A 16,185-nucleotide genomic window follows, 5' to 3' on the forward strand; every position below is an offset into this window, starting at 1 on the left:
AAAGATAAGATTTACTTAATCTGATAACATAAAGCTAGCTAAAAGGACAACAAATAATAAAAATTAAGAAGTTAGAATTGTTTCATTGTGTCGGTATATGTCTTTCAGTTTTGTGCGTTGATTTCGTCGTGTTGGATAATATTGATTCATTGTTGTTTTCGCTTTCACCCCGTATATAAGAACGGGTATTCAGCTAGCATAAAAATAAACCAAAAACCAATGACAAAACGGAAAAAAATATGTGGTAATTAGAGGGTAATGTCCTTGAAATCAAAGAATATCATGGGAACCAGAACGGAATATCAGCAAAACTGAACGAAAATTATTAATATCATATTCTTGTTTAAACAATGTGCTTAAATAACAGAAAAAATACAACTGCCCTGGCAAAATAGGCCACAACTGACCGGCATTTCGTCAGCACTCGGACTGTATGGACTGTAAACATATACGTTCTATGTTATTGGAGGCAGTAATACACATAACAATTAAAATAAATGTCGATTTTTCTCTTTTATTAAGATTTATTTGCTCTCTCTCCCTCATGAAGTTTCCCAACTCACCCTGGGTTGAGGTGTATGGCCTTGTCTATGGTGGTTACACCCTTTACTTTACATCATTTATTATGGCAACAACAACCCCAGAGGTCCTTGGTCCGAATCCTGCTGACAGCCATCAAACATCTGTCTCTCTCACTATCTTCTTCACAGTAGGGGAGAGTGGAGTCAATTGTAACAGGGTACGATTGTAACAGAGCAAAAATTTTGAGTGCCGGGTTCTAGATTTGGTTCCTAGGTGGCGCACAAAATGTATTTAATAAATCTACATGTACACTCCTGCTGGCAACCATTTTTATGTACTTTTGAAAGAGTTACATCACAAAAGATATTTTCACTCTACGTAAGTACTTTTTTTGGTATTAGAATATTATATTGTAACAAAGTAATTTTTTTTAAACAAATAAAAATTATTAACCGATTATGTAAGTTGACACCTTAATTAACATTTCAATAAAAAAATATTAGTTTTGTTAATCAACTAGCATTGTTTTTAACAAATGAAGCTGAAATGGCGTCTTGGGGACGATTGTAACAATAAGTAAAGGGACGATTGTAACAGCTGAAAATAAATAATCTTATGTTTACAAACCATTACTTAACTCTTTAAGAACCACCAATAGTTTCCTATATCATTTATATTATGTTGCATGTGCATTATTTTATTTGTCACCTTTCACAGCATAAATTAAAATTTTTAACCCCTTAAAGTTAAAAGTTTAACCCTTTAGGTCTCTGCTCATTATTATTTTTACTCCTAAAATATCACTACTATTTTGATCAATAAAAAAATATATCACAACTATGATAATATGTATAATTAACAATGTTTTAGTTGAATTTATGAACTGTTACAGTTGATCCCGTAAGTGGGGACAATTGTAACAAGTGCACGACTGTCAAAAATTGTTAATAACTAATATAATAGCATTTAAAATAAGGTATATATTTTTTTCTAGTAGAGGATAATCTACTTTACTCGTCTGTCAATTGATACTAATAATATATTGAATTTTTTGTTAGTTAAAAATAGTTAAGTAAAAAATGTTACAGTTGATCCCACTCTCCCCTACCTATTCTTGAGGCAAATGGGTAGACAAAAAAATTTCAATGTATGAACAAATAATGACTAGTCCAACTCATACCAAATCAAATCATTTGAGCTTCATTTATCATTAAATCATTTATCATTTGAGCTTAAAAACTTCTTACCATTTTAGCAGCTAACACTTTAATCCCTTTCCTATTCCAAATAAGACATCTCTATACATGCTCCTGATTTAATAACATGTTGTCGTAGGAATGTTTTACATTAAATTTTTTGAACTAATAAAATATTAAACCTTTTGAGACTAAATTTTCATTAATGATAAGAAGAAGATAAAAAAATTAATTACAAGCACAAAGGGCAAAACATTTGTCACCTCGAGAGAATCACGCACTATTTCGATTTCGAACATGAGAACAGCCTAGATTTGGTTAGGAAGGGAATCCACTTGTAGGTACAGTGCGTAAAAAACAAAAACGGACTTCCCAAAATAACTTTAGGTCTAATGATCGGATTTACACGTTCTGGGATTCAATCTTAGTGGTTCGAGGGGGTGACCTCAAATATGCTAATTAATTAGTGCAGACGATATTCTAAGTTAGGAAATCAGACACAAAAACGTACTTTCTCTGAATAAATATATCATTTTTTTTGTTGACGGATTTGGATTTATAACCCTCAAAATATAGCCATAATCTGGGAAATATGGTTCCAATAGTTTGATCAGGAGAGCGGTCCGAAGTTTGAACTCCTTTATGTTACTTTTAACGTATTTCAATATATCTCGAGAACTTTATAAGCGAAAAGAAAAAAATTTGCACACAGTTAGAAAATACATTTATTCAAAGATAATTCCATGCAAAAAAAATTTACTTTTAGTAAATATTTATTATTTTGCATTATTTTACTTAATAATAGCTAAACGAATTTTGAATTGTAAGATATATAATTTTTATATTATTTTAAATAATGCTATTTTAGATGATAAGGTTAACTGCAAAATTTATGTGAAATCAGTCGAATAGTTTCTGAAAATTCAAATTTGTGAAAGATGGGTTTTTTTAAAATTCGATTTCTCCGGAGCTACTTTCTGCTCTAATCAGTTCAAAAATTTAAGGTCACCCCCTCGAACCATTAAGATTGAGACATAGAAAGCGAAGATCTAAATCTTAGATCAAAAGTAATTTAGTAGTATTCGTATTTTTTTGAGCACTGTACATTTATTTTTGCACATTCTCACTATTTTTCAAAATATTTTACTAGCTTTATATTCATTAGATCTATATTTTTTGAATTTACTTTCCTTACAAATATTGTAGCTGAATGCATGTACATCTTTATAAATTATAATAATAATAATTATAATAATAATAACAATAGCAATATAATAATAATGATAATAATAGTAATAATAATAATAATAATAATTATAATAATAATAACAATAGTAATATAATAATAATAATAATAATAATAGTAATAATAATAATAATAATTATAACAATAATAATTATTATTATAGTAGTTATATTGCTTTCAATATATCACAGTGTATTCTTATTAACGATACTAAAATAGCCATTTTCTGACATGAAAACAGCTGTATAAGATTAAATTGTTTTTGGAACAAACCATATAATACTAATCTTTCTTAAGTAGAAAATAAGAGGCATGTTTTCCATTGAGTAACTCCTACAGCAGCGGAATTAGGAAGCTATTGCAGAAATAAGGCTCGTTGTTTTCTAATGAAAGTAAATTTTCCTTTAATCCTTTTTGCTGGTATTATTAATCATTGGGCAAAATGTGCTTGAGGATTATCAGAAATAATTGTATTATACTTGCTTTTTAAATATTCATAATTTAAAACAAACATTACATGCATTTAGAGCCGAATTTTCATAAAAATAATTATATCACAAGAAAAGTTAAAGAAAAATATTTTTTATGCAAAATATTAAATAGATTAATTTTTATATCAATAAGGATTTTTTCGTTTGTAAGTCTAATAATATTTTGAGGTGTAAGATTTTGAGAAAAAGTTTTTTACATCGTTTCAAGGAATATAATTTTGTAAGGCAAGACAGGAAATTAAAGACAAAAGGGTAGAATAGTTCCGAGAAACCGAATTTCATAAATATGAATGTTTCAAAATTAGATTTCTCGTGAACGATCTCTCATAATTTTGTATTTTGACATTTGAAATTGCATTCTAAAATGATGTAAAAAATTGTGTACATTACAATTCAAAATTTTTCGACTATTATTAAATTAAATAATAAAAAATTATCATTTTTATTAAAAGGTATATTTTGCATGAAATTATCTTTGAAAAATTAATTAAATAACTGTGGGTTAATATTTTCTATTCTCTTAAAGTAGTGGTTTCTAATTTTTTTGGCCTATCGCCTCCTCTAGGGGCTGATTACCACCTATAGCCCTCCCTCAATGTTGGCCACACTTGTCTGTCTCTCTCTCTGTCTCTTTTATTTATTTATTTATTTTGCTCAAAAAACTATAAGCATCGATTATACTAAATTGAAGAAGAAAAAAAAGCAAAAATGTAATTTTTTAAAAAACAACAGATATTTGAAGGAAAAGAATTAAAACTGGAGTACAAATTTTTTTTTAATAGGAAACTGGAAGAATTGAAAGCGTTTATAATTAAAATTCGAAAAATCTATTGTTCATCGTTACAACGATTTCTATGTGCTTTCAGTTATAGCATGAATGTTCGTTAGAGGTTCGCTTTCAAGCAAATGTTCACACTATTTCCTTGTATTGAGAGGCTTTGGAAGACAGATTATTGTTTAACCCAAACTATGAGGAAAAAAAGTGAGAAACTTTAAATTTTTATTTATTTTATTATATTTTTAGTTCGTAATTCCTTTTCTGAAATCTGAACAATCGGTATTGTATAGATTTTCAATTTCGATATTCGCTAACTTTTTATTATTGTTTTAATTTATTTTCTTTTAAATACTCATACCCCCCTGAAGTTATCGCCCCATTTAAAGGAGAAATCGTCCACTAGCGGGCAATCACCCCCAGATTGAGAACAACTGGCTTAAAACATTCTTAAGATCGGGGTGAAATACGCGAAAAGTGAAACTAACATTCAGGGGTCCAAAGTTTGAACCGCTCTCTTGTCCAAACTATTGGGACCATATTTTCCAGATTTCGGCTGCCCCCTATAATTTGGAGGTCAGAAATCCAAATCCATCGTAAGAAAGGTATGTTTATTAAGAGAAAGTGTGTTTATGTGTCTGATGAATTTACTTGAAATATCGTATGCACTAATTAATTATCATATTTGAGATCAACCCCTCGAACCTTTAAGACTGACACCTAGTACCGGATGATCCAATCATTGGATCAAAAGTTATTCAGGGTGGTCCAATTTTTACTTTGCGCACTGTACATTGCTTCCAGTTTAAGGCCCCCTCAGAGGATTTAGTCACGCTAATCAAGCATATTGCTGATAGGTTGATTTCGATGTTATACTCGCTGTTCCAACATGTCCCACAAAGGGTGGTTCAAGTCTGGTGATTTAGAATGCCGATCGAGATGTTATATGGGATGTGAGTGTTCATATTACCAATCATATATTCTTCTAGTTCAATATACTTTATTATTGCCATTTAGAAAACAGAGGTTTGCTCATCAGGAAGATGTTGATTAAAAAGCAACTCTCGATTATACTGAATGTTGAAATAAACATAACGTTAAAATGAACATAAAATAAACTCTTTCAATATTAACAAAAACTTACAGACTTATGAATTTTCTATTTTTCATTTTGGCGCAATTTCTTAAAACAAATTTTACATTTTTAAAAACATTCAAATTTAAAAAAAAAAGAACAATGATGATATTTTTTATTAAATTCTTTAAATTAAATATGATCACTAAGAAAAAATAGTGAGCTCTAGCGTTCTGCAATTATTTTAATTTTCTATTGAATAATTATTTTTCAATAATTTTTTTAAATTCAAATTAGCAACTAAAAATATTAGTTAATTATAGGATTAGGTTTAGAGATGGAAAGATTGCACTCAGTGTATAATATCGTAAATGGTTTAATATGTACATAAAAAAACGCCATTGGTAATTACTCAAAACTAAAAATTAATAACATTTAAGTGCAAAACTGTTTTTTTTTTATTTCCAGGCAGCGTCGATGCACTTCTCTCCTACCTTTCGTATACCCTTATATTTTCTAGGAAGTTATTGGTTAATTGTCGCCCATGTCTTAGTATCAAGTAATTTATGTCTTTAAAGTAAAAAAATAAATTAACAGTAAATTTACTAGCAAACTAATAAGATGTTTTCTTGCACTGCTTTATTTTATTTTATAACCGGCGTTGAACAACCGATCCAATTCTGAGTTTACTACTATAAGTGTTCAACTCCACAGTCTCGTCTTGTAATTTTCAATCCAACTCGGAAGACAAGGGAACTTCTGGATTGAGCATTGGGACAAACTAGCCTTCAGCGGGAACTCTTTGATGTAACTAACCAGCATTTGTGCAACATGGAGAGGAAAAACCACGGAAAACTCCCACGGTCAGCCTGACAGCAGATGGATTCTGAACCATGATCCATCTAACACGGAGATATTTTACGTCAGCACTGTGATCGGGAGCAGAATTCGTATCCACCAACCACCCCTAGGATTTGAACCCGGATCATTTCATTGAGAGGCGAAAGCTCTATCTCCTGAGCTGCTAATTAACTAACACTGCTCAAACTATTTTATTTTATTTTATTTTATTTTATATAACAGCCGACCCAATTATATGGGTTTATGACTACTAATGCTCAACTCCGTAGCTTTGTAATCTTGAACCCAATCCAGAAGACAAGGGAACTCCTGGATCGAGTATTGGGAGAAATTTGCCTTCGTGGAGGACTTTTTGATGGAGCTAACCCGCATTTGCGTTACATGGAGAAGAAGACCACGAGAACCTCCCACGGTTTGCCTGACGGCAAGGTGACTCTAACCCATGATCCGTCTACCACTGAGGATATTTCACGTCAGCACTGTGGTCGGTGCAAGCCGGATGCGGAATTCGTATCGACTGGGATTCGAACCCGGTTCGCAGCATTGGAAGGCGAACGCTCAAGATGCCCTGAGCCATCACGGCTCTTGATCAAACTATTTATAAAAAGTTTTAGCTAAAAGCTCTTGAATCCAAACATAAATTTATAATTTATTAATACATAATGTTAGGGTGATTGATACCGAAGCCTTATTGCAATCGTGAGATTAGTTTTGTAAAAGAAATATGTGTATTACTATTTATATCTTTTGAACGTACTCAAAGCTGAAAACATAATGAATAACAATACAAATAAATTCAGTATTCAAAGAATTAATGCTACTTTAATGAATCAGTCCCAAAAAAGGCTTAGAATTGGAGTGCATTCGATTATTTGCTTCTGATTGCATAATTGAGATTTACGTAAAAATTGCATTGTCCTTCTTTTACCGCTACTTCGAAATGACATTTTATTTTATTTCAACTCATCTACATCTGGATCTATCTTTTTTTATATCAGTCGTTAACGTAAGTGATGAACAAACATTACATTATTGGTACAGACATGAAACCCTTACACGAAATACGATTTATTATGCCCAATGTTCAAATCAAATATACTATTCTATTTGTTTATAATTTAGATAATATGATATGAATACAACGCATTTTGTCATTAAAGTATGCGTGGGGCTTCTAACGTAATAGGTAAGAAAACCCACGCATTTATTTCTAACCAAATATTTCGCAATCAAGACGAAAAGTCTTTTTTTTCCAATACTCCCGTAAAGCTCGTTCCCTGTTTTTTTTTAAAAAACTTTTCAGGCCTCAATCACTGTAAAGTTAGCTCAAAGCGTATTTTAATTCCATTCATATCTTATTGTAAACATTATTAAAATTAACATTTAAAGCACATATTTAAGGTTAAGCCTCGAACTATTCAGATAGAGTCCTAGCATGTGATAATACGATCATTAGAACAAAAGTTAGATGTTCACTTTTGTAAAATTCGAAGTACATATTTAAGGTTAAGCCTCGAACCATTAAGATAGAGTCCTAGCATGTGATAATACGATCATTAGAACAAGAGTTATTCAAGATGTTCTCATTTGTAAGATTTGAAGCACATATTTAAGGTTAAGCCTCGAACCATAAGATGGAGTCCTAGCATGTGATAATACGATCATTAGATCAAATGTTATTCAAGATGTTCACTCTTTTTCTTATTTTTTTCGCACTGTGTAATTTTTTGTTTTTTAAAAGTGATGAAATTATTCAAATTTTTGTCTGTTGGCTCCTTAGGAGCATTGTATCAAAAATATCACGCTTGGTGAGGAGAGGGTTTGTAAAATTGTTACAGTTTAAGACAAGATCCTAACTAAAAAGAGCCTAGTCAAATAAAAGCAAAAACTCTTATTAATAACAGATAGCAGCATCAAAATATAAAAAGGAAGAAAATTTATTTCTATGGGGTCATCTCAGAAAGCAAGATTATTGGAAGATTTTGGAGAGAGGTAAGATTTTTAAATTTTGTATAAAATTTAAAAAATAGTCCGTATCAGAAAAGCTATTTAACTTAGTACTTGTGTGAAATTATAGTAGGGCATGTTTTAAACGTATAATAAATGCTTTCGGGTCATTTTTAGAAGTTTAAAGGCGAATAATTGTGCAATTTCAAGGTAGTGACAATAAAACTGTTTGTTTACAAGAAGTGTACTTGTGAAATATGAATTCTTCTTGTCGGTTGTATTAACAAACTGGTCATAGCCTATTTAATACCAAGTAAGTTTCAATCCACCTTACTGATTGATAAAAATATTGATTGTGATCGATTATTTGCCAGGAAGTTTCATTCCTTTTTGTCGAATTGATTTGATAAATTACTCACATAAGCTGTTATAAACTGCATGTATGTTTTCAGTTGTATAATAAAGGTATTTATACTCTCACAAGATTTACATAAATATGTCAATTAATTGCATGAAATAATTTTATAATATTTAACTTTCATTCAACCTCGGTTTTGTTCTTATTCATATTAATATTCTGTCTGTGCTGTGTATATGCTTGATTAACAAACTAATTTTATTTAGAGAAATATATTGTATGCATGCATCCTTTATTTATGATTCCTGTTTTAGATAGTATCGTAAAAGTAACTTATCTGTGATTCTTATGTGTATCATATTCGACTATAATTATAAATTTTAGTGTAACTGAATAACAAATATGGTGGTGACTACTTCACTCAACACCTCCTACAACTGAAAGCCTCTACACGGTCCGATCAGACCACTGTGAAGTCAAACCGGTTTACGAAAGAGCCATTTAATAGAAAATATAGTAAAAATAAGAAAGTGGTAGCAAATATATGTCAAAAAATTATTTCTTTAATTTATTAATATGATTGGTTTGTCTTATTCACTTGTCAACCACCACAGATTCAATTCTCAAATATATATATGATAAATTTCTCTCAATTACTTTTAAAATAGAATTTGGGTTCATGCTCACAACTGGTTCACTTTTTAAAAAGTCTGTGCAGATTACTTATAAAAAACCGTGTGGAAGGCTTTTTGATGTAGGAGGTGATGGTTTCACTACACTTGGAACTAACCTCGGTTTTGATGTAATTAAACACTCAGAGTAACACCACTTTGGTGCAAAGTAGTTGTGCCACCATTTTTGGTGTTGAGATACTCGAAAATTTCTGTCAGTGCACTGACAATCACTTTTTTCTAAATTTAAACAATTTTTAAATGGAAAAACAATTTAATTCCGAAAATGTTGTAAAACTGGCCATTCAGGAAATCTCATCCTGGTTCTCATCCTCAATCAGAGCTTTTTTTAATTTGCCAGAACAAACTGTCGCTTGCATAGAATGAAATAGTTTCTTACATCTGTAAGCTATCGATCAATTTTGCGCTTAACAATTTATGCCCAACAAGTCTACTGTTTGGCGACCTAATATGTAATAAAAAGAAAAGTTTTTCATATTCAGCAATCGCCTCATTTCGATAATCCATCAATGTAATCAGATCAGGAAACCATGATGACAATGATTGGATTCTCTTTTTTCTTCTAAGCTCTGTAACTCCTCAACTATATCAGAGTAGAAATAACTAGATCTACTTAACTTTTTCAAGGTTCTATGATCCAACAATTTGATCAGGAAATAATGAAAATGACTGGATCTATTTTATTTTTTCAAGGTTCTATGATCCATCAATGTGATCAGGAAATAATGAAAATGACTGGATCTATTTTATTTTTTCAAGGTTCTATGATCCAACAATGTGATCAGGAAATAATGAAAATGACTAGATCTATTTTATTTTTTCAAGGTTCTATGATCCATCAATGTGATCAGACCGTGATGACGATGGTAGGATCTATTACTTCCCCTGGATATCCAGGCTACTTTGGGCCAAACTACTATTGCGTGTACAGTATTTATCGACCTGATATTTCAGTATGTCAACTGGAATTAGAGTTCATCGAATTCAGTGTGGGAAAACACAATCCAGTTAGCTGCTCGTCTGGAGCTTATTTAGAATTACCAGGGAAAAACCGTTTGTGCCATGACATTGATGGAAAAAGTAAGAATTCTAAAGAAAAAAAAATTTTCCTAAAAGGAATAAATATATTATTTGCAATAATTGAAAAAGATATACTATTTTTTTTTTCTTTTTCACTTTATAAGAAATAAAATATTTAAAATACGATTTTCGAAAAATAATAACCTTTTAATTCGTCAATTTTTTCGATTAATATTAAAAATAAAGTTTATTTTAAAGCAAAATAAATACTAAGCGTTAATTATTTAGTTAAGCGAAACAAAATTTAAAATTTTCATAAGCTACTAAGATCAAAAGTTTAAAAAAAAAATGACGAATTTTTTGATTTTTATAACATGTTATTCGATATGCTTTCATTCAATGACTGTATTATTCGAAGAGTCAAAAATCTGGGCCCCTTAATGTTAATTTCTGCAATGGCCAAAACTTTCGATAGCTCTCCTGCTTAAACTATTGAGAATATATTTTACATATTATGTATATACTCCTTACATTTTGGAGTAAAATATGCAAGTCTGTCGAAATAATCTGTCTTTTATTTTAGAAAAGTACTTTTATATGTCTGGTTTCATAACTAAAAATATCGTTTGCGTTACTTTAGTTATCAGCATATTAAAGGTTAATCTCTTGAAACCATTAAGATTGAATCCTAGTAAGTCAATATCAGATCAATCTATCAAATTATTAAACTCATTGAAATCTTCGCTTTTTTCTTTTACGATCAGGAAAACTAAAGTGAATGGAAACAATATAGTCTTAGGCAAATCTAAAAACCAATGATATGATTCAATCGATACAAGCATGCTCATTCTTAAATTGGAAATAATTAAAAAAAATTTTTTAGAATTCAAACATCGAAAAGATTTTATTCCAGAAAAAAATTATTTAAAAAAAACATTTCTTTAAATTCTTAATGGAATAGAAAGCTTTTATATTTCAACAGAGATGCCAAATGCTCCGGACACGCCAAAACAATTTAAAAAACGGTAAATATCTTCAAACTAAAATTTGCAAATATTTGACTATTTTTGCTTACTTTTAAAAGGTTTAGCATGACTTAACTATAACAAAGTAGCGAATTATATAAGCCTGCGAATTAATTAAAATAGTTGTGGATAAAAACCTTATAAATTGAATTTATTAAACCAAGAATCACAATTAATAAATTACCACTCAAAAATATTTATTCTCTGTCCGGAGCAAGTTAGCATTTCAGTTTCCATATCAATTTTCCTCCTAAATTTTTTAAGAGTTGTACAAGCCAAAATCCCAAAAATTAAATCGCTCAAAAGTATTAATCATTATTGGTTTTTAATCGGCAAAAGTATGAAGAATAACATAAGATCATTCATTAAAACACTCTTCGATTTATTATCATCGAATTTTTCCGCATCTGGAACGTAACTTTTTGTTATACACTTCTAGCAGGTGCTGCTTCAGAAATAGTTGTACTTTCATTATTGCTATAGATTTTTCATGTCTTAAGAAACTTGAAAATCCTTTTTATAGGTTGACCTTATAAATACTTAGTTTATACAATACTTTAAAACCCTCAAGCAAAATTTAATATCTCACATAATTTTACAATTTCATCGTGATTTATAAAAAAGGAGTTCCCCTTCGTTCTTCTCGTTTATTATAAGGAAACTAAAGAATGAGTTATGCAGAAAAAGGGAAAGCAAAAAAATAGCTGCCCAAAATTGCCCCGTTTGATTTTATTAATAAAATTGTAAAGATAAAAAAAAATTATTATTTTTTCGAATTTTTAATGTAACGATTGTTAAAAAAAAATTAAACACGATTTTTATATTACTTTCATTGGATATAAAAAGATACAATGAAGTAAATATAATCAATTTCTACTTTTTCTTAGAATTTCTATCATATATCAGTACTTTTATAACAACACTTTGAAAACTAATAGCTGTTTGAATTGAAGATATCAATTCATTGTCGGTAAGAGGTAACAATCAGTTAAAAGTATGTGTGCAGTTTTGTGAAATTATTAGTGCAAAATTGTAGTTTGTAAAATTGTTGTTTATTTAAAATGTTGGTATTTAAAATCGATCAAGAAAAGATTTTAGATTAGATTTTTTTCAAGCGATTAGTGAACCGCTTATTTCTCCACACTGTGATCCTAAAAACTCAATCCCATAATTTGAATACATATTTTTTGTATATATTTTGTACGAAAGAATTTAATTATCATATAAAATAATCCAATATATAAGAGAATTAAATATGATTTTTAAAAAAAACTAGTCCATAAGAACGCAGATTTTATTTATTTTTTGTTACTCGCCCTAATGCTATAATAAATTATAAATAATATGTTTAGGAGTAATACGTCAATCTTAAATGTTTTGAATAACAATAAAAATATAACTGTTATGAAGTAATTAGCATGATTAATTAGACATATTCAATTAAACGCCTCCATTTTGAATATTAAAATTCTAACATCAGAATCTTATCAGCGACCTCGAAAACCCATATAATGAAGAATTTTTGAAAATATGTTTCGGAAGTATCAGTTTTGGCCAGTTTTTTCCGAGTTTCAACCACTGTGGGTCGATTCTTAAATGGTTAATTACTGCTAAAAACTAACTTTGCTAGACATGGTTCCTATAAAAATAATCTTTTATTTAAAGTCACTGATAGAAATAAAACTAAGAAAAATGTAGTCTTCCTGAGAAAAATTTTTTTAAAAAGAAAGATGACATGATTATAATCTTGACACTGCTGAAGCTTATATTAATGTTTTTTTTTCAGTGACCATAAAAGTGTCCGAATTCCAGGATCCTGTGACTTTCGAGTTTCGTAGCGACAGCCGCATCTCAGGAAGAGGTTTTTACATACAAATAACTCAAATACCTAACACTTGTCCGGGATACAACGGTAAGAATTGCTATATTCAACTTTAATTTACTCAAGTTACTACAACTGAACTTGTGCTTTCTCTCTGTCTATTACATGGGTGAAGTTCTTGTCTTTTGCATGCTTGATAAAAAAAAAGTATAATTGTTGATTACAGTAAAATTTGTCATTAGAAATTTGTTAGTTTGATTATAATTCTGTAGAAAAAATTTTATTTAGGGAATTCTGTAGAAAAACTATTTTTATTAAGAATTATCTATATAAAGTAAATCTATCTAAAAATATTTCATTAAAATATGTTTGGAATTCTTTCTAAAAAAATGGTTCTAATTCCACAGAAATTAAGCTCAAATATGTTTAAGTCAATCGTATAATTTTTATCTCGTTTAGAGCATTTATTTCGAATGAAAAAAAATGTTTTTTTTTTTTTTTATTCTTATTGAAGTTTTTTATGACTATTTTCAATAAGAAACTATTTAACAAGCTAAAAACCATTAATTTCATATGTTTTTTTCTTCTTTTAAATAAAATTTTATCATGTTGCTGTTGTTTCTACTGCTACCTGCCCTATACCATGATGCCTGCTTGGTGAAAGCAAGCGAATTCAAGGCAGAGGACGCATTTCTTGTTTTTCAATGGTGTTATCTAAAGCCAAAAATACGACTACAGTCACCGTCCGTTTTAAAAGGACACATTTATGCATCCACAGATCGTAATTTTGACTTGAACCAGAGAACGATCACTCTTCAATTCAGTAACCCCAGAGATATTGATTTGTCATGGGAACTTGAAGGATTTAATGACTCGACAGATTGAACGTGCACCTGTCACCATTTACTACACAGGTCTGAGTCTTCGGCGGGTGGGAATCGAACTCACGACCACTTGGACATGGGTCCAAGCCCTACCGACCAGGCTGTATCACGGCCATGTGGAAGTATTTTATATCAAACAGATTACTACACTGTCTCCCTAACGAATCTTATCTCCGAAGAATAAGTTTTGCAAGAACTAAGGAAAACAAATTTCTTCACCTGCATCAAATAAGGGTTAGAGTCAATATAAGTTTCAACAGTATTTTTTTTTTTAAGAGATTCAAAAATTCTGCAACGAAGTATTTAGAAAAGGTTGGAGTTAGGGCCTCTTAATTTTTCAACACAACAAGAATTAGTTCATTATTCGAATATTAATATATATATTATTTAAATTGAAAGGAAAGTTAACATTTGAAAAAAATTTAATTATAAAAAAGATCCATTTTTTCCGATTTTTAAAAGGATTTTCACCAAGAACTTCTGAAGTAAGAATTGTTTCCATATTTTAACAGTTTGGAACAAAACATGTTTTAAAAAATAGTTTTAATCCTAATAAAACTAAATAGAACTTTCTAAATTTTATTTTTGACTATTCTGCAGCCCTCCCTCACCTCCCAGAATCTTTAAAACGCTGTTACCAGGAGGTAACAACCTATTCAGGATACTTTACACCCATGGGGAAGACGACGACATGTGACTTTGTAATATGGAGAGCCGACCCCACAGTATGCCGAGTACGGTTGCAAGTATCAGCATCTATCTATTTATCAGTACCTTGCATGTACAACTTCATACAGCTACCGAATGGTGAAAAAATGTGTGCTTCTGTAACTGAGAGGAGTAAGTTATTATTTTTATATTAAAAAATAGCAAAAATTTTATAACCGAAAGTCTTGTGGTCGGCTGCTGAGCAGTACCATGGGTACAAGGATCAGGAGAAAATTTCCTTTTCCTTCAGATCTATATCTAAATTGGAGATGAGATCTATATCTAAATTGGAGAAATGGCATCACAAATGAGATCCCCTCTGCGGAGGATCAAAGTTGTGAAGGCATGTCTTTGGATCATCCTCGGGTATGTTTCCCAGACCACATTCGAAAATGGCCCATTGTGCAGTTCTAGTGTGACGTTAATTACGTACTTATTTACTTTTCTTGAGAGAAATTTTTGTATGAATTTTATTAACTATTAACATATTTTTAATAAATCATAAAGGAAAAAAAAAGATTAATTTTTTTTCTCCATTTTACATAATTGTTTGATAAAATTTTTTAATAGAAGTTCATTTTTATAGGAGAAGTAGAATTTTCAAATGATCTTGATTTCATTGCATTGCATTATTACAACCTACATTACCCTATGTTTAATCTATGGGTAGACCAACTCAGTAATTCGTGCAACACTTTAAGAAGACCAACCATCACATCAAAAAGCAAAAGATGGGCTTGGAAGGTAGTTCCTCGATGATGAAACTGAAAACACTGAACTGGCTATCTACTTATTTTAGAACAGTCTAAATGGAACTTTGGAATGTATGGTTAAAGTTATTAGAAATTATGTCTAAGATGTCCAATGGATTATCATTTACGCTCTTGACAAACTTCATATTATCATTCATGATAATAAAATTCATGACACTGTAGTGGCTTTTGTAAACTTTAGAACAGTGTAAATGAACAATTGGGATGAACAGTTAAAATATTTTAAAAATTACTGTATAACACAGATGTTTAATGTATTGTTAATTTTTTCTTTTGATTAACTTGATATTGTTATCATTCATAATGATGAAATTTAAGACATGGTACTGGCCATCTGTTTTATTTTAGAACAATATTAATGGAAATTTGGAAAGCACGGTTAAAAATTATTTTATATCGGAGATGTCCAATGTATTAAATTTTTTTGACAACTATATATTATTATCATTCATAATGATGATGAAATTCAAGACTCAGGAGTAGTTGTTTGTTAATTTGAGAACAGTGTGGTGTAAATGAACCATCGAAATGAATGGTTAAAGATATTTAAAAAAATTTATACAACAGAGATGTTCAATGTATTTCTCATGAATGTATTTCTTATTTCTTCTTATCATGAAAAAATTGATATTATATTACAGAAATATCCAATGTATTATTTATTTGATATCTCTACTGGCTATCTGTTTTGTTTTAGAAGGATATAAACAGAACTTTGAAATTCAAGGTTCGTCACATTTTAAAAAATTTTATAAATGAGCTTTCTAATTTATTAAAAAAATTTTGAGGA

At 29.8% G+C, this 16,185-nt stretch overlaps 1 protein-coding gene across 1 annotated transcript in view; it reads left to right on the plus strand.

The window, feature by feature from the left end:
• Positions 1-16,185, plus strand: part of LOC107444493 (cubilin) — an 80,906-nt gene extending 64,721 nt beyond the window's left edge. The window contains exons 7-10 of the mRNA XM_043056066.2: positions 9,989-10,243; positions 12,995-13,120; positions 14,515-14,754; positions 15,209-16,185. Coding sequence (XP_042912000.2) covers positions 9,989-10,243; positions 12,995-13,120; positions 14,515-14,754; positions 15,209-15,381 — 794 coding nt within the window. The 3' untranslated portion in view covers positions 15,382-16,185. The remainder of the gene's footprint in view (positions 1-9,988; positions 10,244-12,994; positions 13,121-14,514; positions 14,755-15,208) is intronic.

The sequence above is a fragment of the Parasteatoda tepidariorum genome, chromosome 4 (assembly GCF_043381705.1).
Source record: "Parasteatoda tepidariorum isolate YZ-2023 chromosome 4, CAS_Ptep_4.0, whole genome shotgun sequence".
Taxonomy (NCBI): Eukaryota; Metazoa; Arthropoda; class Arachnida; order Araneae; family Theridiidae; genus Parasteatoda; species Parasteatoda tepidariorum.